We start from the raw sequence: 25,848 nt of genomic DNA on the forward strand, positions 1-25,848 counted from the left end.
CGAGGTTCAGTTGATATGTAAATAATATTTTATTATATTTATCTATATGTCAAGTTTATTTTCTACAAAAAAAGATTGGAGTGTGATTTAAAATTTACTATAAACGATTGATATATACGAATTGAAACAGAGCTGCACAACATCCTACTTCGGCACACACATTATTTAATGTATATTTTATTAATGTAATGTATTTTTCTCATAAGCCTATACCGAGATATTACAAGTGTAAACAATATTTTCAGTCTCAACGCAATTCTCATGGATAAAATATTATTCCTTTAGTTTTCTTAGACTATTTATTAATCTTAATGTCGTTTTGGGAATCACATTATTTCTTGCTAACAGAAAAGCAAGGGGAAGAATGAGGTTTGTGCTAATGCCAGTTTTAATGATTAATTCAGCCCATAACTGGGGAATGATAAGTTGGTAGATTTTTGTGCTTGACGTTTCAATTCGAGGGGAAGAAATCGTATTATTTCAAACTATTTGGCAGCAATATCAAAATAAACTGTATCAGCATTCTGACACATACTATCTCCCATAAGTGTGTCAACCAGCTTTATCATGTGTAAGCGGTGAGACTAAATATACGGAAATGGAATTTATACAATTTTGTTCAGAATTTAAAGGACTATATATTCTAAATTTTTATTAAAATCGTTCGGGCCATTTTATAGAAAATCCTATGTTTCCCTTATTTTATGGGGTTTTATAGGAAATTCCCCATTAAAAATCAACATTTTTTTTTAAATGAAAAAATGTATCGACATTGTAAGACCATAACATACTATGTTAAACCAAAACCGGTTTTTTTCTAAAATCCTATTTTTTGTTATATTATGGGGTTTTTTTTGAGAAAATAACATAATTTTATAACGTATTTTTTACAGAAATGGGATTTGTACCATTTTGTTCAGAATTTAAAGGGCTACAACATACTAAATTTGTATCAAAATCGTTCGGGCCATTTTTGGGAAAATTTGATTTTTCTGGTTTTTTTTTATGGGTGTTATGGGAAAATCCCCATAAAAAATAAAAATTTCAATAAAATGACAAAAAACGCCCGGAGATACCATGGATTAGAACCTACATACCAAATTCCATCGAAATCGGACCACAGGTGTAGTCCCTAGCTCTGTACACATCCAGACACACACACACACAGACATCACTTCGAAAACCACTTTTTTGGGTCCAGGGGGACCCAAAACGGATATATCCACTCAAAACTGAAACTCGAAAATTTTGACGAAAACAATACTTCTCCATATACCATGGTATAGGGGGAGAAAGTAATATGATTGAGTAAATGTTGATGATTTGATTGATAACCCTAGTAGGCATGCTTGTTTTTTTTCACATAGAAAATAAAAATCTTTTATTTGTTAAAACATATAATTGCTTGGTTTTGTGACGAAAATTCTTGATCAGCCTATTTAAAATTTACTTATAGAGTTGTGATGACGATAATTTCCAAAACACGACTGGAAAGATACCTTGTAAATTTCCAAAATGTTGGACCTGAAAGTTAGATTAAATCATTTCATTCCTTACTAAATAACACTAGTTTACACTCACTTGGTACTCTAAGATTAAACATGCGATTGGAGTTTACGAGAAACTAATTTTACTTACGAACTAGAGACATCAGGAAATAGCATAGTGATTGACGACGTAAAATCATTGGCAATATTTTACTGCCATTCTGGGCATGTAAAGGCATGCTTGGGACATGGACGCTATTCATCATCCCTAAATTGATTGGGTTTATTTGACAACTCTATACGTTATACATCAAAAGCCGGATTTTTAAACGCATCCTTCTGGGAGATAGCTATTGTCGTAGGCTTCCCAGTAAAACATAGAAGTATATTATGTATGTGTATGTAGGCACAATAGCCCTCACTCAATCTCTCCAATTTTGATGAAGCTTTTAAACCGACATTAATTGGCATGAGCTTAAGAACCAACCAAATTGGATCTTTGAAATGGTAGTTTTTGGTGGGGAGATATACAGCACGCAAATCCGTATAATGTTTACTCAGCATTTGTAAACTTTAACCTTTACGTTTGTTTAACGAATTTGTATGAAGTTCAATGACTATTAAGGCGAAATTTGGATGGATAGAGGGGGACGTTGACGGGAGCCGCCATGACTAAACCATAGCAGTAAGTGCAGTGTGATGTTCCAGTTATAATGCAAATCTGCAGTACAATATGTATGATGTCACTGAGCTGTAACTCCCTCAGAAGCTAAAATGTATCGATATTTGGCTGTTTTTCTATTTATTAGCCAATAAATATGGTAAGTTCAGACAATTGTCAACTAAAAATAACTGCTTTGGAAATATTACACTTGTAAGCTATCTATCTATATCTTACAAATAGAAACACTATTTTGATTTTGAAATACATGTTCTACTTCCATGCTGATTAAGAGTATTTATTTTTGGAAAGAGGTTCACATTATATTTTTCAATCAAAATACTGCTTAGGTTCAAAGTTAGTTTAGAGTGGAGCATATTAAATGGTTTTAGGGTAGTAATTTTGTTTGAAAACTTGAGAAATAGTTACAAAGAACTTAGTTTCTTGTACTCAAATTACACATTTACCATCTGTTATTAATAATGCAATAGTCATAACTTAAGTTAATACCATAAAACGTAGAAGACTCGATATCGTAAAAAATACAATAAATACTAAAGCGTTCTGCTTAAATTGTGAAAATGACAAAATAATTCAATCCAATAAAGCGAAATCAAACAAAATGTATTAACGGCACAACCAAGTTTATATTAACAACGGTGCATTATAGTACTTGTAGCCACAATCTTTCATTTTCTCAATGCGGGTATAAACATATTTGTGTTATTCAATTGACGTTTTAAATATTCATTGGAAATAAATTGTTGAAAGAATCGCAGCATTGCAATTTAAATTGTAGTTTCTTGAAAGGACATAAGTCCCTAAAAAGCTCAAATGTAAAACAATCTATTGCAATATTTTAACAATCTCAAAATTAAATTATCTATGAGTAAGAAAAGATATCCCTATACACCATATTTTTTGTGTAAAAACCAGTTTGCCGTTTGTCTTTGTTTGATTTTGTTGATTCAACAACAATCGTATCGATTCTATTGTTTGGAGGTGAACGAACTAACTGCTTGCCTTTCTGCGTGTCACTAGAACACGCCCTTCGAGACTGAAAATCATATCTAGATCAACTGACGGAGAAAACATAGTGATTCTCTTTTCTAGGGTAACTTCCAAAGTAACATTTCCTTTACTTACTATAATTTAGGGCTTTAACATTTAAGGTTCTGTTTCTAAACGCTGTCCTCGTATTCACGATAGATTACTTAGTCACGAAATATATTTACAGGTTGTCGATTTCAATGAGTTTGATGCCATTTGTTAGAGCCTTAATGTTGATCTAAACCAATTTGGAAGAGAAAAATATTAACAGGCCCTTTAAATATGGGGTCTTCTTGTTTGTTAATGTTAAGTTGTATTACGTAAACAACAGAACATAAACTGAAAACAGTAGATAAAAGGAATACACAGTTTGATGATGAAAATACCTTTTGATTAGGGTGTTTAGAAGAGACCTTTATTAAAATTAAAAAAAGTATGACATTGTGAACAGATTTTAAAGGAGAATAACTACTGAAAGTTATATATATGATTAACACCCCTTAGGTAGATCACAGAGGTTAGACGTATATTTTGTATTTTGTTGACCTGAAAAAGGGTGTTTTAAAACTCACAACAACAAATATCGAACAAATAAATATCCAATAAATATGTTGGTAGTGTAGCTTACATAAAAAAACTTTCAACGTATAAAAACTACCATGGAGACAGTTTCATCGTCAGTAAGTCAATTATTGATTACAGACAGCCTAGTGTGGTGTTATTTTATACCTGTGTCACTTTACACCAAACAAACACTACCATGGAGACAGTTTCATTGACAGTCAGTCAATTATTGATTACAGGCACTCTAGTGTGGTGGTTATGCCTATGGCACCATACAGCATACAATCACTACCTTGGAGACAGTGTCATCGACAGTCAGTTAATTATTGATTACAGACAGCCTAGTGTGGTGTTATTTTATACCTGTGTCACTATACACCAAACAAACACTACCTTGGAGACAGTTTCATCGTCAGTAAGTCAATTATTGATAACAGACAGCCTAGTGTGGTGTTATTTTATACCTGTGTCACTTTACACCAACCAAACACTACCTTGGAGACAGTTTCATCGTCAGTAAGTCAAATATTGATTACAGACACACTAATGTTGTGTTAGGTTATACCTGTACTATCATACAACAAACAATCACTACCTTGGAGACAGTGTCATTGACAGTCAGTCAAATATTGATTACAGACACTTTAATGTTGTGTTAGGTTATACCTGTACTATCATACAACAAACGATCACTACCTTGGAGACAGTGTCATCAACAGTCAGTCAATTATTGATTACAGACACTTTAGTATGGTGTTCCGTCACAACTGTACTATCATACAACAAACGATCACTACCTTACAGACAGTGTCATCGACAGTTAGTCAATTATTGATTACATACACTTTAGTATGGTGTTCCGCCACAACTGTACTATCATACAACAAACGATCACTACCTTGGAGACAGTGTCATCAACAGTCAGTCAATTATTGATTACAGACACTTTAGTATGGTGTTCCGTCACAACTGTACTATCATACAACAAACGATCACTACCTTGGAGACAGTGTCATCGACAATCAGTCAATTATTGATTACAGACACTTTAGTATGGTGTTCCGTCATAACTGTACTATCATACAACAAACGATCACTACCTTACAGACAGTGTCATCAACAGTCAGTCAATTATTGATTACAGACACTTTAGTATGGTGTTCCGTCACAACTGTACTATCATACAACAAACGATCACTACCTTGGAGACAGTGTCATCGACAATCAGTCAATTATTGATTACAGACACTTTAGTATGGTGTTCCGTCATAACTGTACTATCATACAACAAACGATCACTACCTTACAGACAGTGTCATCAACAGTCAGTCAATTATTGATTACAGACACTTTAGTATGGTGTTCCGTCACAACTGTACTATCATACAACAAACGATCACTACCTTGGAGACAGTGTCATCGACAATCAGTCAATTATTGATTACAGACACTTAAATATGGTGTTCCGTCACAACTGTACTATCATACAACAAACGATCACTACCTTGGAGACAGTGTCATCAACAGTCAGTCAATTATTGATTACAGACACTTAAATATGGTGTTCCGTCACAACTGTACTATCATACAACAAACGATCACTACCTTGGAGACGGTGTCATCAACAGTCAGTCAATTATTGATTACAGACACTTAAATATGGTGTTCCGTCACAACTGTACTATCATACAACAAACGATCACTACCTTGGAGACAGTGTCATCAACAGTCAGTCAATTATTGATTACAGACACTTTAGTATGGTGTTCCGTCACAACTGTACTATCATACAACAAACGATCACTACCTTGGAGACAGTGTCATCAACAGTCAGTCAATTATTGATTACAGACACTTTAGTATGGTGTTCCGTCACAACTGTACTATCATACAACAAACGATCACTACCTTGGAGACAGTGTCATCGACAATCAGTCAATTATTGATTACATACACTTTAGTATGGTGTTCCGTCACAACTGTACTATCATACAACAAACGATCACTACCTTGGAGACAGTGTCATCGACAATCAGTCAATTATTGATTACAGACACTTAAATATGGTGTTCCGTCACAACTGTACTATCATACAACAAACGATCACTACCTTGGAGACAGTGTCATCGACAGTCAGTCAATTTATTGATCACAGACACTCTAGTGTTGTGTAAGGTTATACAATGTACATTGGCCAACTTAAACATTATCCCGACTTTTGATTGAGAACAAAAACCGTGATTTATGGGAGCTGTAATGTTACGATTTTTTTACCTTCCATTGTAGTTGGGTATACATAAATGTTTAAGTGGGAGAGTTTATTCGCAATCAGCCTTGCATAACGTTTAGCCGGATCTCTGTCTCGGCAAGTTGCATTTTCATATAAACGAGCTTCAATTCATTTGCTATAGCGTACTGTTTATTTAATACATTTAAAATAAATAAACATGTTTTTGAATAGGTAATAGGCCTACTTATAATGTACATATGACCTTACGTTTTTTCTTTTTAGTATGCACCTATTTTGCAGTAAAATTAAATAGGCCTACTTTTTTTTAATTAACGGTTATGCCTTTCCCAAGTCGTACGTAGAAAGATATCAATATACAGATCACGATTCTAACAGCTCCATTTTGTGAACTGAATCGTTAACGACAATGAATCAATCACTTCGTATTATTTAACTGACAATTTCCGTATGATTCAAAGTAAATCCAAAAGACAATGTGTAAAAGTTAAATTCATCGCTTGAATAATAAATATTTAAAATATTGTACACTCATAAACAAAATGTATTCATTTAATTCAGTATACAAAAAAAAAACATTTTCAATAAACTAGTCCATAAAAAAAATCATGGAAGCAATGTTTTTGAATAAATCGCTCAATTTGTTAATGCAATTAAAATAGATAATAAGTACACCAAAGATTTATACTGCAAAACTGAAGCAGAGCTTATATTTTACGAGTGTAATTTCTTCAGAACGATAAATCTTCAAATATTTTCTAATTCGTTGCACGTTTCTTCAGTTTTTTCTCATTAAGTAATTTATACCAATTACGACCGTCTGTTTGCTGGTAATAACAATGGTTCTACGATTGTTGCAATCTTCTTAACTGTAACGATGTCTTTACTTTTCTCTCTAGTTTCACAAGTTATTTTGCTTGCTGTACAGCAGTTATGTACTAAAATATTCTGTGGGTTTATTGTGTACAGCCTCAATTCTTATTGGGCCTTGTTAGCTCAACAGCCATACTCAACTTTTTTAACTGCTGTTCAAATTCGTTAAGGCTTTATTTTACAATAAGTACTGGACTTGCATTTCCTGAAGTCAATAATTATTGTACGAGTACTAAGGTCGAAAAATGACATTGATTCACAGAAGTAAACATATAAGATAGTGGCACTATTAAATATGTTCAACAATAGTATTTTTAAATGCTCTAATTTGTAAACGTTGTAAAATGAGCTATGTTTGATTAGGGGTGATAATTGTACCTCTGGATATAGTTTCTTTTATTGAAGGAAATAAAATATTATATCGTAAAATATGTTTTAGTTTAAACTGTAATACATTACAAAAAGTTCACTAAAAAACTAATAGTAGAAAAATAGAAAAAGTTGAAAAATAAAAGTAGTTGTTTACGAACATCTCCATCAAGTTTTTGTACAAAAATGTGTCAACTTAAAGTGTTAACATTAAAACAGCTTATGAGATAACACCTATAAAACGCTAAAAACAATTAATAAATTAAAATATGATTTTATTTTTTTAATCGTATTCTATTAAACCTCTGAATTAAACGATGTTAAGCCATCTAAAGATCTCACAGTTGAGCTATATGAATTTCTAATTACCATTGATCAGGCCAAACCATAGGTTAACGTAGGGTGTTATATGACGGGATCATGTTTACAGTGGTATTAGTCTAGATATTAGCCTGACCGGTTGTACACCAGACTAATGGGTATATTGGCTAACAGAAATAAAAACAATAATAACACAATAAAAAGTAATGAAAGGTTATTAAGAAATAATACCAAGGTTGCAGGTTTGCTGCAATGTGATATTCTTTATTGACGTGTTATGGTATTTTGTTGGCAACAATAAAGTCTCTGATGATATACGTGATGCAAGTTTGTTACGGAGAGTCGAGTATTTTACTGATATTGTAATTGGATTTCTTAGAAAGACGCTGTGAAGACGCAATATACAGCGTCAATTTTACACTTCCATATTTTGTTTGGGAAGGTTATTGACTTGGAAAATCTTCTGATGAGATTTGTATGCCCTCATAGAGAAAAATAGGGTGGTAAATAACGTATTACATCTTAAGTAGATCTTTTTGTAGTGCTGTAATTAATGGACATTACGTTGACATTCAAGGCAAAATGAATTGTGGAAAGTTAAAGCAAAGAACATGAGATCATGGATCATATGTGTTGAAAATATTTAGTAATTATAAGTCTTTAAATTATTTTCGTTGATATTAAGACGTGAAATCAGAGTTAGATGATTAATGTAATGGTTATAGTGATCGGAAAACAACTTAAAGTTGTAATACATACATTTTTTTTGTTCGAACCCCTAGTCCTTACACACTGGGATTATTAATATTCTAAACTAAAGACAATTATTAATATTCTAAACTAAAGACAACCACCTTGATTCATATTTGGGGATTGTTATAGTCATAGAGATATAAATAATAAAATAAGAACGAAATAGTAAATTTCGTACCTAGGGCCGAAAATGAGGTTTTGCCGGCTCGAGATAGCTTTTAAGTTCGAGACGAAGTCGAGAACTTAAATCGATCAAGAGCTGCAAAACCATTTCGGTCCGTGATACGAACGCTATTTTTCACCACACTATACCCTATTACCACTATTCACCACTATAATAATGCACACTGATAGTCAACACAACTACAACTTTAAGGTTATGTGGAGAAATAAATTGAGGAATCAGCAAAAATAAAAATAAATAGTTGCTAGGCAACGGTGACAATAACACCGTCCATTGCAATGCTATGGATTTTGATTGTGTATTTAAAATGCATTCATGTTTTAAGTAAGTAAGCGGACAGCTGATTTTGCGGCCCCGGGCTGTTAAAACCTGCTCGGTCCCCAAATTACGATGACAGCTGGCATGGCCAGCAAAACGTAACTTTCAGCCACCAATTAACGTATGTAGTACAGCCAAAAACATCATAGTGTGGTGAAAACAACTTTAAGTGTTTTACTTTTATGATGTACAATAACATACACTTGTATGTTACACATACACATACACTTATTGTATGAACATACAATAAGTTAAACGACACTTATACAAATAAATGAAAATCATGACGCACTTTACCGAGCTATAATGAATTGAATTATGATGGGAAGTGTGACAAGAAACCTGGAAGTAACCAAGGATCAATATTAAATTAAATTGAATTAATCAATCAAAGACCAATAATAATACTTAACTCATTATTTGTTCAGGGAAACGATAAGTAAATATCATTGAAGTAGTTTAAATAGATAATTACTTTTCTACTACCACAAAACCTAAATCTATGGTATAAAAGTGTAGTGATATTTTTGACATGAAGTAAGTGGTTGAAGCTAAACTAGTCTGAGAGAAGGAGGTTGGAGGCCCCACCCAGCCTTTCCGAGCCTCAAGTTCTCTTCCGACTTCCGATAGCTCGCACGACACTAACATAAAGTTTGGGTGGACAACCTTATCTAGATCATATAATACTACTTTTACTGTCCAGTCCTCCAGAGAGAAACAAAATATTTTGGAATATTTTTTCTTATCTAGATCATATAATGCTACTTTTACTGTCCAGTCCTCCAGAGAGAAACAAAATATTTTGGAATATTTTTTCTTATCTAGATCATATAATACTACTTTTACTGTCCATTTCTTCAAAGAGAAATAAACATATTTGGGAATTTTCTTTATTTTGTCATACATAAGTCGAAAAATACGGCAATAATCAAATGTGGTGGAATTGTTAACAGTACTCCGTTGTTACCGGTTGTATAAATACAATGATGAATATTTATAGCATCTATATTTTTGTAACATATTTCCTTCTTTTTATTTTGTACTAATTAATTCGTAAATTGTATTTATTTTATAGTAACTCTGAATTCATGAGGTTTTTATTTTTTTTAATCGTGTGTGTTTTTTTGTCATTTGCACTTTTATGCATTTCGTAAGGAAACTGTACAAACCCTTTTTACTATCCAACCTCTGGGTCATTAATCGATGGTCCAATGATAAATGAAGCCAGAAATAAATGTTTGTCATGTGATTGAGTTTAACTTGAAACATTGCTACCAGGATTAAAGAACAGAAGAGGTTAAAATTTAATTAAAATTCAGTTTGAACCCCAGAGGCATACACTCAACAAAAGAAAGCAAAATTTAACAGTTAAAAACCTGACGAGCCTGCAAAATTACTGGTACAATAACAAAACCCCATACATATTACATAATGTGGATTAATTTTAACATTTCCATTTAGTGAGTAAATATGTGCTCTGGTATTTACCATTTCTAAAACTCAAGGTAAATACTGTAGTGTTTTACAAAAGAACCTCATGTGCAGCTGTGTGGCTGTGTGGATACTGTATGATATGTCCGACTATACACACACTGCATTGCCATGTAGCTGATAAGGGAGATATGACGTCACTCAGCCGTCCGTTACGTAGTCATCTCCAGCTTATCACTCTGTCCACCCCCGCCTTTCATAACTGCTCACACCATCTCATAATCCATCATGCATGCCAAGTACAAAAACGGGACATTTCCATTTTCAGCATTAGCCTCCTGATACAATTTTTTGCAAACAATATTAATTCTATTAATTGGTGTAGGCCTATATATACCAAAATCTTACTGTTATCCTTTATGAATCCTATTTATCCCAGAAAAAACAAACCAGTTTTAAGATATCTTTTGACTTAGGATTTGAATCTTACGTATATTGTTTAAAGTTGTAAACTAAAGACAATATATACCTAACTGAGAAAAATAGTAGAAATTTTAGTCGGTAATAATAATATATGTCCGTAGTTATCATGGTAAGACCTGGCCCCGGGACCGATTTACTTTTTCGTTTTGAGGTCCCTAGAGGCCGAAAACACCATCCGTTCAAATTCATATACATTCTCTAAAAAAACAGTATATTCATATTTCGTTATATGTCTGTTAGCACGAATTCGAGCAAAAGTGATAGGATATTGATGAAGTTAGGCATAAACATGTAAACCTACATTTATTTGAATTTTCACCCTTAACACATACAATTTTTCAATTTATTTTCAACCCATTTTGTACAGCTAAACAGAGCAAATAATTTAGCGACAAATAAATTACCATATTATTCAGATAGAGAATTAATAAACTGCTGTAGCTTGCTTGTCTATGTACATATATGTTGGAAAATCTGTTTGATTCATACTAAGCTATCAATATTTAAATATAACACAGATGTTACCTGTAGCAGAAAACCGAAGTACTCATAATAGAAAATAAATCCGACAACTTTAAGGGAATAATTTACTGGAATTCCAGCCATGTTAATGGAATTTGCTTAGTCTGCAGGTTTTCAGCGGCTGGGTATTTTTATTTATGGCAATGTACACATACATGTGAGTTTCACTTTGATCGCATTGAAATTTATTCGTAGGGTATTTATTTTCAATTACATTTGAACAAATAATAATATAAATATGTACCCAACCATCATGATAATGTAAAATGTTAGACATGAATACCAAGAGCGGAGTAGAGTGTTCTCAAGGGACTGAAACACTTATGTTGTGATTTAATAAGACATGGAACCGAGCTTACGTCACAGACTCGACGTTAATTGGAGGAGAGAGACAGAGAGAGAGAGAAAAATAAAAGGGGAGGGAGAAAGAGGAAGAGAGAGGAATAGATGGAAGAGGTAAATTTACTTTTTATAACTCTATGTAATATCTTTGACTATCAATATTATTTAGTAAAAAAAAAAAATACTGGCTGCATACAAACTAACCAAAATATTTTGTTTATGAGTGCCTTAGAACAAATAAGTCATAAAAGTACTTGTTTTTAGAAAATCCTATGATGAATCCAACTATTAAACTATTAGCCTATAATCGGGGTTTAAACAACTTGGTTATTTTAATCTTCGGAAGACTGTGTATTTAAACTATAAGGTTTATTTGACTTCCATTGTTGAAATGTTCCACGTCGGACGTGGGCCATGCACTGTTTTACTGAATAAAACAACTTAGTTGTTAGTTTTAATTTAGAACTATAATTTAATATTTTAATTTTGTAGGCGTCTTAATTTGTCATTTCCATGTACTATGTTTAAAATCAACCGTTTGAATGGTTCACAAGTTATGGATGAATGGATGAAACACCACAGGCATACAGACAAAAGATCTGGCGATTAAGACCCGCATATTTATATAACGTTTTGTATTGATTTGACCTATAGAATAAATCCCCAAAATCTTTCCAGGAAGTTTGTATACACCCTGTATAAGACTAATATTAACACTTAGAATAAGAGGACAATTTTCCTCTGTTATCTGTTTTAGATAGGAGCCTATCCCATTTACTTAGAAATAACAAGTAAATTTGCACATAAAAAAAGATAAACTCCAACTTTGTATCGACATTAATAGGTCCTCACCTGCAAGTTTTGTAAGCTAGACGAGGCGAAATATTGGCTATACCATGAATAAATAGAAATATAAATTAAATATATGTTTTTAAACTTGAACCATGGACTAAATATACCGATTGACAGTATAGAATTATAATGGATCAAATGGCTGAAGCCAACCCTAAGGTTAGTTCCGTCAAATTATTGCTGTATTTCAAGTATGAGTAATTTTATTGTCATTTGTTATATGCCATTTAACCCATTTTAAAACCGTTTGATTACAATTTATTTATTTACCTTGTTATCGATGTGTTTTTTTCGAGTTTATCCGTCAGAAAAAAACAACGTGGTCCTGAGTTTTTTTCAAAAAATTATTTCAATTTCAGACCACTCAAAGTACAGTCTATATTTTGTATACCAATTTCTTGGTTTTTGCTTGATTTTCAATTCAATATCATTCGGCCATTTCACTTACACGTTTGCACGTATTTTGAGGTAGGTGGGTTATTATTTCGGGCAGCCACACGTAAATATGTAATTTTTTGTATTTTTGTACAGATTTAGTAAAAAAAGGTTAAGAAACTGTTATGAAGAAGCTATGAGATAAAACACAACGTAAATTTGATTCCAGTTGGTTATTAAGTTACCACTGAGTTTCGCGTTTTCCCCGCTAAATCTCTTTACGTTTGTTTCAACCGTGCAAAATTTTCGGCTTCAATAATTCAAGTAAGGTTTATTTTTTTCAAGCAATGCAAAAGTATTAAATATTTAGAGGAAACGAGAAGAATATGCCATTTACTTATTTCTTTGAGGTCAGCTAAGAATAAATTTGTATTAATTTTACTCAACATCCAATCTTTATGTGCTATTAAAATTAAAATTCAATTTCAATATTGAAAACATCATAAACGATTTCATTAAACTGTATTAAAAAAAGTTTATAACTAACAAAATATTTACTATCAATGTTGGCCTTAACATGTATAAAAGCAGTTTAACGAACAAAATATTTGTTTAATTAATTATAAGGGGGACTCATGCAGAATCGTGAAATGACACCATCATAATATGTTTAAAAGTAGACTTTTCTAAAACCCCCTTAGTTATATAGATTTAATAATACCTTTTTATAAGATTAACATATTATATTATGTTTTTATTTTCTAATTTCGCTGTTTGAATCTTAGAAAATTTGTTGTATTATTTTTAATAAAAATTTGGTATTTAATACATTTAAAAAAGTTGATGTACATTCGAATAAATTAATCCAGAAAGCAAATTTTCACAATGTATTACCAACAACATAGTACAAACAGCAATGAAACCCAACAAAAACCACCTAAAGTAAGCTCAATGTGACGTCATATTCTTAATGACGCCATAGTCTGTGACGACACAGTTACAGCAAAGGTCAAGTGTCCGTATCCTTGAGGACAATTATCCTTCCCTGTCATAAACGCCTCAAGGACAATTGAGGACAAGATTGCAGGTTGTCACAACAAAACAGAACAACCACCTTAGCCTTCAACACAGTAATTTGTACCGAAGGCGTGATGTTATCAATACATTCTGAAGTATTTGTAGTCGATTTTGGTAACGAGCTTATAGAATTCTTTGTTTGGAGTTCATTGTTGGTGATGGCGAGTTAATGTTGTTCAAAGTGTTATTGCGGAAATTTTCATCACGATTCAGACGGGATCAGATTCCAGATCCCAAAACGTTGTTTATTGTTTTTTACAATCGTGATGGAAAATGTCCGCAATAAACCTTTGAAACTTATAGAGAATTGAATTGAATTGAATTGAATTGAATTGTTTGGATTGAATTGAATTGAATTGAATTGAATAGAGTTGGTAGACAAAGTGTGATAATGTTTTAAACATGTTCAAACTAAGTAAAAACAAGCTCAATGTGATCGATGATCAAACATTTGACCAATAGACCAATGTTGTGGTTATGAACCAAGTCAAAATCAACATCCAGTGATTTTTCAGTGATTCAGTGATTTAAACTAGCATTTTGCCTTACATTAATGGTTTTGCTTTTGCGCGTAAATGATTATATAATTAACTCTCTTGCGATGAATTATGAGGGAAAAATTTGTTGTTTATGTTTTACATTATGGGATTATGTAAACTTGAGTGATGAGTTTTTGGCTGTCAATAACGAAACTGTCTGCTTTTCCAAGGCAGCAATGTTATCGGTTTACATGTCGGTTCCACCACATAACATGTTGCACCAGTAAATTCTTGCAACGTGCTATTTCACCCTCTGCTTTTCTTGATTATGCTCCAGCATAAGCCATATGGATGGGCAAATAGTAGAGGTTAAAAGCCACCAAACTTTTATGAATACAAATTAAAAATACTTACGCCGTAGCATACCTGCAGACTAAGCGAATTTAATTCTTTAATTCGTCTCATTCCCTCGTTGGATTTTCACAAAAATGTTTAAGTAAACACATCAGATTAATTCCCCATTTAAATTACATTAAATTAATATATAATGAACGTAAATTTAATATTTCCCCAAAACTCGAGATAAGAAATACCTGATTTTGTAGAACTAATTGTAAGGACAATACTTACATTTGCTACTTAAAACGGACTTGGTAAAATAATATTTTATGAAAGAAATAAACATTTGGAATTTTTATTGGTTTTTATTGGTCAATCGGTGCAGTTTTGAATGATAATCAAAACATCTTCATGGAGAGAGCTCCCATTAGGATGAACATCAGCATTTGCATGATGGCTAGCTCATCAGTAATGGTTGAGATAGGGTAGGTCGCTATAATCTAACGATTAAGTAGACTATTGATGGAGGAGTCTGAAGCAAGTTTCATGGAAGTCAGATTTTCTGAGAATAATAATTTTTAAATCATCAGATGAACAGAGGCTTCCTTAAACCCCACCCAGGGGGTTGTTTAACATAAGGAGTTTTCATATAAATTGCAGTACAGTTTTCATTTCTGGATTACCTAATATTTTAGTATCTCAGATAGGTCAATCTTAATTTTAGAAAGACCTATAATGCCTAGGTGAAGGCATTATCTGTGCAGCCTAAAGCTACTATTAATTGACATGGTTTAATCTCTGGCCACTGAGATAGTAATCCTGTCCTGAAGCCCCCAGACTAGCCCGGCCCTTGTGGGAGTATATACAGTACACAGGAATTTATAATTAATTATGAGCATACAAACTAATCAAAGATTTAGTGGATTTCACCCTAAAATACGCTGAATTGTTTGTAGTTTTAAAATAAGCTCTTTATAATATACCCGTGTATTTCTGTGTAAGTTTACAATGTCACAGTATAAATAAATACTCCTACTTGAATATTGATATTTTGTTGCTATTTTCATTTTTAAACACCAAATGAGAAGAAAAAGTTGAAGATTTAAAATGATAATTTTTAATAAATACGTAAATTTTATTCTGTTTTCATTCTTTAACAAACAGGTGGCTAAAATAATATTTAAATAATATTTAAAAGTAATGTTTTATAACATATTAATATCTTTAATTTTTATTTGATTATATTTTGTAGATTCACTGATACTGGGTAGCCGAGTGGATATAGTGCTCGCAGTTCTGTTCCAATCGGTCCTATTTTTGGGCCCAGATCCAATTTTTACGCATTCAGTCTATTATAAGCCAATGATAATTTTTAAGCAAACCATTAACAAAAAGCTGAGCTCGTGGCCAAGTAACCTATTAATAATATACACCTAAAGACGTAGGATGTTATTCATATGATACTGTAGAAACCGAAAAAAAAACAAATTGCGCAGGTGAAGAAAATAGGGCAAGTTGTATTCTCGTGTCGTCAGTTTAGACAGTGCCACTCTGTCGAGCTGTTAATAAAAAATCACATCCTTCCAGCTATTTTATAGATGTAAGTGGTACATCTCTCCAGTGTCTCTTTCAATTTATTTATCACTGTCAAAATCTTTTTAGAAGACCGGAAATAATTAAATTAATGATGCTACCAAACAAATTATTCACATTAGATAGTAAAAAGACCTGGGTTTGGACAGTTAAAAAAAAACTTAAAAAATAAAAATAAATCACCACCGTCAAAAAATAAAAAAAAAACTACTATTTTTAAATTGATATTATCGGATCAGTAATATTTCAAGTAAATTTTCAAAAGAGACTATTTTTAAAAATTCATATTAATAAACAAGAACTAACATAAGCTAGTAACGAACACATAACTTCGGAGTGTATGTCAAACTTTCCTTTTCCTAAACGAGGGTAAAGACCGATAAATTGGCGATCATTTATCTTCTTCAGACAACTTTGAGGTTTGCTGTTTACACTCCATTCAAACACACATTTTTGCCATCTTTACACAGTGTTCTATACTATCTGCTGTGCAAAATACACCTTTTCATATGGCTTTCAACATAAAAGCCAACCATGCCATTCAACATGGTTGAATTGCTTGATAAACCTAAAGATTCTACATAGGTAAGTGTAGAAAAGAAAGTTGATAATATGATAATTTCTAAATTAAATTAAAAGCTGATCGTTTACAGTGACACCACTTTTAAAATAAAATGTTGACGATGGTTGTGATATTTTAATTTTTAATTTCACAATTTGTAAATATATAATCCCATAGATAGCTATGCATTTCCCCCTCTAGTCTTCTAATAAATTATTAACATTTAAAGAATAATGAAAAGAGAGACACTGAAGGTACCACTTACGTCTGTTCAGCTGGAAGGATATGATTTTTTATTTACAGCTTGACACAGTGGCACTGACTCCAAACTAACAACACAAGAGTATAACTCATCTTATTTTATACAAAGTAAAAAAGATTAATTCATCCTTAAAACTTAAAACAGTCGATTTATACAGGATCATTTAAATACTGTAGCGTTTGATGTGTTTAGTAGATTATATGCTAAATAGGTTAGTTGGCAACGAGATAAACTTATTTGTGAATGCTTTGGTTAAAAATGTAAATCTTCTTTTAAAGAAACCAAATATATGATTTTAAGGAGGTGTTAACGATCACCCCCACTCTAATTTTTACCATACATTTCTAATACAAAATAAAATAGATTCAGTGTCAAATTAAATGTGTCCTATGATCCAAGCTCAAAGTAAGACGGATCTCATTGTTCCTAGGTACAAGAACTCAATCACAAAAAAATAATGATTGAAAAATAAAACCGAAATTAATTATTTCCACCACTATAGAATTTTGAAAGATTGTAACGAACTCATATAGACATGGAAATAAAGTTATAGTTTAGTAGAAGCTCAAGAAAACTTTAAATAAGAAACAGAACCATGAACCTATTTTGCGATTAAGTTTATTAGTAAACTGGCTCTATGTTTCCTGGGGTTGATATACAACTTGAATACAGTACATACATATTTATAAGCTAAATATAAGTTAGTGATTCTAAACTATAAATGTATAAATGAAACTTGTTTGGTTAGGTAAAGGCATGCAGTGTTAAGAGAAGTGCCTTTTCGTGTCTTGTAGTCTAGGACGACTCTTCATTTTAATTTACTATTACAAACACCTCAGATTATTATACTATGCATTAAATATTCATGTGATAGCATCAACGTAGAAAATACTCAGAATAACTGAACATAGAGTTTAATTTTAATAAACTTTCTAAGAAGTTCATCGCCTATAGTTTGCACCTGGATCCACGTTCAGACTAACATTTACTCAACGATTCTTTGATATGTTGTGTAGAGTAAATAAAATAGTATGATTTTATAAAGGATTTTAATCCTGAGATAAAAGAAATTTGCCTAATTTTATAAATATATAAATATTTTATACCACAAGCAAGAAATCTATAGTGATCAATTCAATCGCAATAAGGTTAATGGATGATATACACCAATAAATCCATAAAGAGCCAATCAAAAGTGATTAATTTAGTTTCTATAAGGATAACACAGGTGATCTATACTATTTATTTCGATGTAATTCATATTATTATGCAAGTTGGGCATAGAAAGGCCACACGCTATTTTTTTTTCCTGTTAAAAATAATTCTATCAACAGTCTAAGTAATGGCTATACATCAATTGTCATGAATCTTTGAAATATTAAAATAGTATGAAATGGTAAAGTAAAAACAGATTTTCAGTATAGAGCCACCTAATAAGGATATAAAAGACCTAATAGGTCAGATATATCTGACCCCGCTCAGTGATTGCTTATGACTGGTTCTCGACCACTTTCAAATTGATGTAGAGTTTCAAGTTTCATCAAGATTTTATAAAAGCCGGAGGATTTTTGCGAGTGCATAACATTTTCTCCTTGGCCCCAAGATGTAACATGGATAATTTGGGAATAGATCACCCTTAAATAAAACTTGATAAAAAACTAATGTCAAAATATTCCTTACAGAGGCTTCATTCCATAAGTTCGACATAAGGTATAGCTGATAGTGATTATACAAGTGATTTTTCATCACATAATAATCCATTTTACAGCCCTAGCCTCCTCTATGACAAAATAAGGTCCCTCGACATCCCCATATTACTTATACGTACAGGCTATACACGTTCGCCGAAGAAACGTTACTGACTAGTTTCATGGTAAGCATCACATTGCCAAAACTGATTAACATCGGTAAAATATCAGTATAGGTAAATAATTCACTTTAACACAGCACTCGTTAATAACGCAACAAAATGTTTTCACTAATGGCTACTATTGCAGCCAGGCCCGATTGGTACGATTGTGCTGCCTTTTTCCGTTAAGTATTATGTTCGTGTTGTGTTTCATGCAAAATTGTACATTTTTATGTATGAAGCTTAACAACTAGCCATCAACGTATTTAGATGAAAACTCTTCCAGACGGTGGTAAGGAAGTCTCTTTTATCAATGATTTATTTTAATTCTTACTTTTTACGATATTTTTTAAACAGAGGCTAATCATATGTTTATCACTGACCTTGTACCCCAGGTAGGCCAGGAGCAGTGCCTCCGTGAGGCTGATTCCTGCCAGGATCACCTGGATGACCCAGAGGACCACGGGCCGTTTCACCCACAGGATGGCGTCCCAGTTGATGATGGGATTCTCCTGGAAAGCCTCCTCTGTCAGGTTGTAGGAGACCAGGAACTCTGACTTGTTGGAGGGCGTGCACCCGTAGCTGGAACACCACCGAGGCGATCAGAGGAGGTGAAGACCCAAGTTAATGTGGGATATAACACAGTAAAATTATTTAATATACAAAATAATGTAACACGAGTGAAAACTGCATTTGCTGCACTCCAGATACTTTCCACACTCACCTATGGCTCGTGCGTAAACATTTCTCTCGTGTGCAGCAAAGTGCCACTTCGCCCACTAGTTACCCAAATCACTATATCGATGTTGATTTTTAATTTTCCGTATATTATAAATAAACTATCTACAAAAGTCACCGGATATAAACTATTTGGAAAGAAATTACTTAGCATGTATAAAATACGTATTCGGTAGAATGAAACCTTTTTAAATTGGGGACTTGTTAAGCTGCATTGTGTTTGGGCTTGGATATTTTTTATATTTCTCTTCCAACAGTTTTAGCCAGGTTTTCAAAAGCTAACATGGTTGAATGATTTTTCATAGAGTATGCAATCGTTCTATTTCCTATAAGCTTTTTACACCATCATAGTCGATAACAAAACAATTGATTAATAATAACAAATAGCTAAGGCTTTGAGTTTACTGATATATCTCCCTACCCCAAGAAATGCATATCCATCCTGAAAAGAGGCCCATAAATGAGTGTAATGAGGGGTAAATGAGTGTGTGCATTTGTAGTTCACTAGATATACCAATAAGGAAAAGTAACATACGATCCATTCCAAAGGTATCCTACCCAACTCGCAATGAAAGTAAAGTATTAATTTCACCCATAATGAACGACATTTACATCTAAAAACGAGAATACAAACATTTTTCTTGACAATATACAAGACGTAGATAAAATAAGCTCTAAAAGTTCATCTTATATGTGACAGTGTTATGTCCCCAGGGAAGATACTTTATGAAATGTCGTCGCATTATCATTTACAGTGTCGTTGACTTTCCTCTAAAGACGTAAAGTACTTCTTGTAAATGTTGTACGCAAACGATCTTACATCGCGGTTACAGATTTTAAACTTATTTGGGGTTTCCTCGCATATAGTATTGAATGAGGCACACTTTCCGAATAAATGTTTATTAATTATATTTATTAAAATGTACATGTTTTCGAAGAGGTGATGGAAGATTGCTACTTCAAAAGATCTAGCTTTGATGCAATAGTAAGAGTTTGTACCCAGTACAGCAAAACACGGCAAAAAGCAACAAAAAAAAAAAAAAAAAAAAAAAAAAAAAACAATGAAAAGGTTTCGATCGTAAAATATACATCTTAAGAGTACAAAACTATTTCTTCAGTAGAAAATAAAGCGACTCTTTACAGCACGAAATTATTTCTACGAGTTTATTTACAAAATGATAAAAAATTCATTACGTTTTGGAATAATCTTTATTATTAAAACATGAAATATTATAACTGAAACGCAACATGAAGTCACACTTAGTGTTATCCTTTCCTTTTGATACAAACTTCTGTCCTTGTAATCTAATATCATCCTTCATCAAAGAGATTCTCTCATTAAGGTTTTATATTTACAGTACATTACACTGATCTGGGCCAAACATAAATAATTGTAATATTTGTGAATGGGTAGTCTTTAATTGTTAATAAAAAAAAACACATGAAGGTCGATTAGAAGCATGTTTCTTGATATAGAAAGATCTTTCTGAGTGAAAGTTCTTCTTTAACACGCCTGGGAAAGATCTTGATGAACTTACATTTAAAATATAATGCACATATTGTCTATCTGCCTATCTGCCACAATACTTATGTTCTTTAGATAATCCTTGGCTGTCAATAAGTTGAAAAAGACATTGATAATAAACGTTCAATGCATGGGTATAGCCAATAAAATAATACTTTTTATTCATCCCTTCAAGTTCAAATACCCATATTGTATAACACGTTTCAATTATTTAATTGCACTTTATTACTTGTAATTATTTCACACAAAAATAGCTCTTAGATAGTTACATAAAAATAACCTTGATCTAAGTAGGAAATGGCCTAATACTTTTTTGATACACCTTTTTTTAAGCAACGGTGTTGGAATTGTTTAGTTAATTATCAAACCTAGGTGCGTATTTGAACTCAAATATGAGTTAAAGATGAGCGTAGAATGGTGTGAGATAATTGTAGTCAATCAATGACATTGAATCATTTAAACGAATAATTCTGGTAAAAGAAAATCATCAACGGAACTAATTATTTTCATACATTATATTTCTACCTTTGATATACTCCGATGAAATGAGCATTGTTCGGTTTGAACGAATCCCTCATAATACATTCATACCCAGTCATCCAGTACTAATGAATGTTGGAGCAGGACAATCGCAGAAGCCATTTAATTAGCGAGCAAGTGTTGCATTGTGGGCTGATTATCTCCAGCGCGTTGTATTCATGTTGAAACTATGAATTTGTAAATGAGATGTTCACTAAATGTGTGGTTGTCCAGAACAACAAAATATCTGGTAGATTCAAATAATGTTTTTTTAATAGTCACATGTTAAGGAATTTAACATAGATAATACATTTAGCATTGATGGTGAAAGATTGCAAAATGGGGTATACTCAATACGACTCAACGTCATTCCTTAAACATTTAATACATCTCAGTTCTAGACTACGTACTGGGTGAAACCTTCTTCGTCTTGTTGAGAATAATAGTTCTGAGCCTAATTTCTTACTAATTGTGGCCCTTAAACACCATAAAAATCTGTAATAAATTCTTGTTTGTGTAGTTGACTAGTTTTTAGATTCAAATATGAAGGACGCTGTTTTCTACTCCAAGTGATGTCGTTACTGGAACCAGATGTCATTGTCAATGGATTATTCATTAATCGTGCTATTTTGCTAAAATATAGACCTTACATAGAAACAAGATCTGGGTCTGAACCGTTCCCTACAGTAAAGTAAAAAAATGCTACTGAGGAGTATATATATAAACACAAAAACTGTACTGCACTAAAACATTTTTAAGTGTCAACATTATCAAGTAATAAAAAAAACAAATATATGTATTTTTTTAAATCCAACACAGTATACGAGTGTTAAAGATAAAGCCACTATGCAATTAATTAAGCTATATATTAATAACATTTACTTTGTATGAGCTCCTATAGCGCTCTTATTACAGGACGTCGATCGCAAACACGTTGGATGAAGTTGTCCACTAAAGGTTTATCGCCATGCAATCCCAACCCCAGTGGTCTTTATAAATAAAATTCAGTCCGCTCATCCATGGTATACATTACAGATAGCCTTACGTACAAATTTGGAATTTAGCCCCTCCCAAAGACAGTCTATTCTTTCAGTTCAAAAATATACTATAATTCTTACCAGGCAGCATAAATCGGATCGTCGTCCATGACAACCCTGAAAATGTAGAGGACACATGTCAGGAGCTTGAAGAGGAGGTTGGCAATGCGAATACGAAGGCCTGGAACATAAATAAAGTATGAGTCATGTAAGCCCCAGAATCACAAAAAAGTTGAGGACACAGAAAAAGAAGGCTAAAGCAAATGTGGAGAACAAAATTGAGGAGGAATCAAGGGAATAGCTGGAGAGAGGTAAAGAAGCTACAAGGAACCCGTTTTCGATAGTGCTGTTTTGTTGAGACTCTATGATTGCTAAAATTACGAGCCACAGGAATTAAGTTATTAGGTTGTGATGAGTATTGCATATAGGCCTAAGAAAACCACAAAATACACGAATTTAAACAAAAGACTTTGTTTTAGTAGGTACATAATATAGTGACAAAAGGATTGAAGCACATAATTAGTGTTGCATAGTTAAGCTAAATCCTACAACATGAGGAACGGTAATTTATTTTACAGTATATTTTTACATAATGAAGTAATGCATGGATTAAAATAATACATTAAATGCTTAAATGATGTTTGGATATCAAGTAAAGGAACACAACGTCTCTTCATTATTAAGTCTGCAGTATTTACTGTCTGTTCAAACAAAATGTTAGTTTAGTGTTCAGTAAAGAGTATCCTTATTTTGCTGAACTACACTTGCAATTATTTATAGGAAAAAAAAACAATGAAACAGGACCTAGAAAAATATTACAAACTACACTTATAAACCACAAGTTTTTATAGTAGTCATTTATGCTGAAGACGGTTAAAATCAGCCGATGTTAGCTTAACTTTAGTTTATTTTATTCTACATAAAAAACAAGAACATACATAATGAAAATATTAATTATGTTCACTACTATCTCTCTTACCAACTGTTAACAAATAATATCCGTAGAAATCTAACATTTTGAAAATCTGAATCTGATTCAGTCTGTTAGTGGGATTTAAAAGCAGTAAATGCTTAAGTGGGAGTAAATGAAAAGAAAACAGAGGCGGAGGAAAGGAATCAGCCCGGACGTTTACAAGTCCAACCTAAGTTGAAGCGCTGTTACCACAAAGTGGTCTACTGTCTTTAACTGCCCACCTTCTTTAAACAGTATGTATATGAAATGTAACTAAAATAAATTAAAATAGTTTGTACTGCTTACTTGATCGCTGGTTTTTGATGAAGTACAGTTGCAGCCGCTCTTTGAAGGTGTTTTCGTTTACGTAGTACTCCACTCGGACTCTGAAACAAAAGAAAAATTGTGATTATTTCTGAAATTATCTATTTTTAATGCTAATGAGGCTTTTTAAACATTGATAGTGGTTCTGTAGAATTAACCAACATTTTTCTGTACAGGTTTTCATGACAACTTCTCAGCCAAATATGACCTTGATCTGCAAACATAAGAGAACATTTTACGCAGGTAAAGTACTTTGTTAGCTAGAGGAATTTTATACACAAGCTTCCAGGGGTGAGGTCCCTAAACAAGAGAATACGATTTAGGCGTCTCTAGTTCTCTTTACGATGTGCTTAAACAAACACAACTGAACACACATTCCAAATTAATGTAGCTGTTTGTGTGTTATTCGAAGACACTAACAAAATACCACAGCTTTAAATTTAAAATTAACTTTCAGTAGTTTTGGTTTTTGCTTAATATGTGTAGAAATAATACGAGTCATACTAAAATAGTTCGGTTTTCATTGACGGACCAGCTACTGATTGTTTTGAAAAGGAGGTCAACGATAAAAAAATTCAGGACTTATATAAAACTATAATGCATACTGTAGTTTATATTGATAAGAATAATTTTATCTAGGCATTTATACTTTATTAATAAAGGTTAATTCATAATTTACAATAATATACAAAAAAATAAATGTTTAAAAATAGTTTTCATACATAAAATTCACTTCAACTTGGTGTCTATATGAAAAAATCAACAAGAACCTAAGGTACTAAATTTAGAGAGTTTAACTTTGAATTTGAATTGAAAAATTTTCAGACTACCAACCTGTGTAGAGGAAGGAAGTAAATGCAACACTTAAAATATGTTATAAGTTTCAGGGTTCAGGGGAGGGATTACTGAAGCTGCAAGAGAAGGGTTTTATATTCACGTAAAGCCCACATTTTACTACCAGCCTTACCCACCTGTCATAGGGGAGCTCGGCGCGTGTCAAACCTACAAATTCGCTACACTTTTGTAACAGTAGACGAAATAACGTGCATGTATACAACAACAGTTGCTCGACAGTCTAAATAAATGAACACTGAGAAGATAATATGATTAAATAATGATTTAATGTGGAATTAATTTCATGTAAGGGGTTTATCGAGTGTATGTGCTATTTTATGGCTTGAATACATAATATTAACCAGATTACAAGTCAGTAATAAAAAAATATGAAAAAGTAGATATAATATCAAATCAGTTAAAAGGAAAAGCTGTTGATGAATACAACAAATCACTCAACTAAACAATGATGATTATCACAAACTATAATCATCACTCTAAATTAGGTATGATAGGTATGTCCCATGTTGATAGTTCAAAAGTTCAATGTTGTTGGGTCAAACAATTCGATAGTTCATCTTAGTTAACTCAACAAAACTTGTATTTTATAGTCATAAACTGGTACATTTCCAGGTTTTGTAAACCTGGAAAGGCCTTTTGTAGGCTTACTTTAAGAATTGCCTCCCATCTCCTCCAATGCTAAAAGCCTACATAGTTACACTATCATTCAACCTATACTTCTACTTCATGACTTACTCAACAGTCACGACCAGAAATACCTTACCGTAGCTGATCATCTGAAATGTTCCAAGAGTTATTGAGTTTCAATAAAACAAGTAATCAAGACCACCTGAGCACCACAATCCACAAACTTATTAACACGTCTAAAACCAAGAGTAACAACGCAAATGTACTTATCTAAGTA

The 25,848-nt window shown here is 32.5% G+C and overlaps 1 protein-coding gene across 1 annotated transcript in view; it reads right to left on the bottom strand.

Annotated features, from left to right (window-relative positions):
- LOC128995917 (potassium channel subfamily T member 2-like) overlaps positions 1-25,848 on the bottom strand; it is a 298,476-nt gene that overhangs the window by 67,888 nt on the left and 204,740 nt on the right. The window contains exons 3-5 of the mRNA XM_054420965.1: positions 24,072-24,151; positions 22,895-22,994; positions 19,378-19,576 (exon numbers count right to left, since the gene is read on the bottom strand). Of these exons, the coding sequence (XP_054276940.1) occupies positions 19,378-19,576; positions 22,895-22,994; positions 24,072-24,151 (379 nt within the window). The remainder of the gene's footprint in view (positions 1-19,377; positions 19,577-22,894; positions 22,995-24,071; positions 24,152-25,848) is intronic.

Source organism: Macrosteles quadrilineatus, unplaced genomic scaffold (assembly GCF_028750875.1).
Source record: "Macrosteles quadrilineatus isolate MER2022 unplaced genomic scaffold, UCM_ALF_1.0 Scaffold_5__1_contigs__length_97177068, whole genome shotgun sequence".
Classification (NCBI taxonomy): Eukaryota; Metazoa; Arthropoda; class Insecta; order Hemiptera; family Cicadellidae; genus Macrosteles; species Macrosteles quadrilineatus.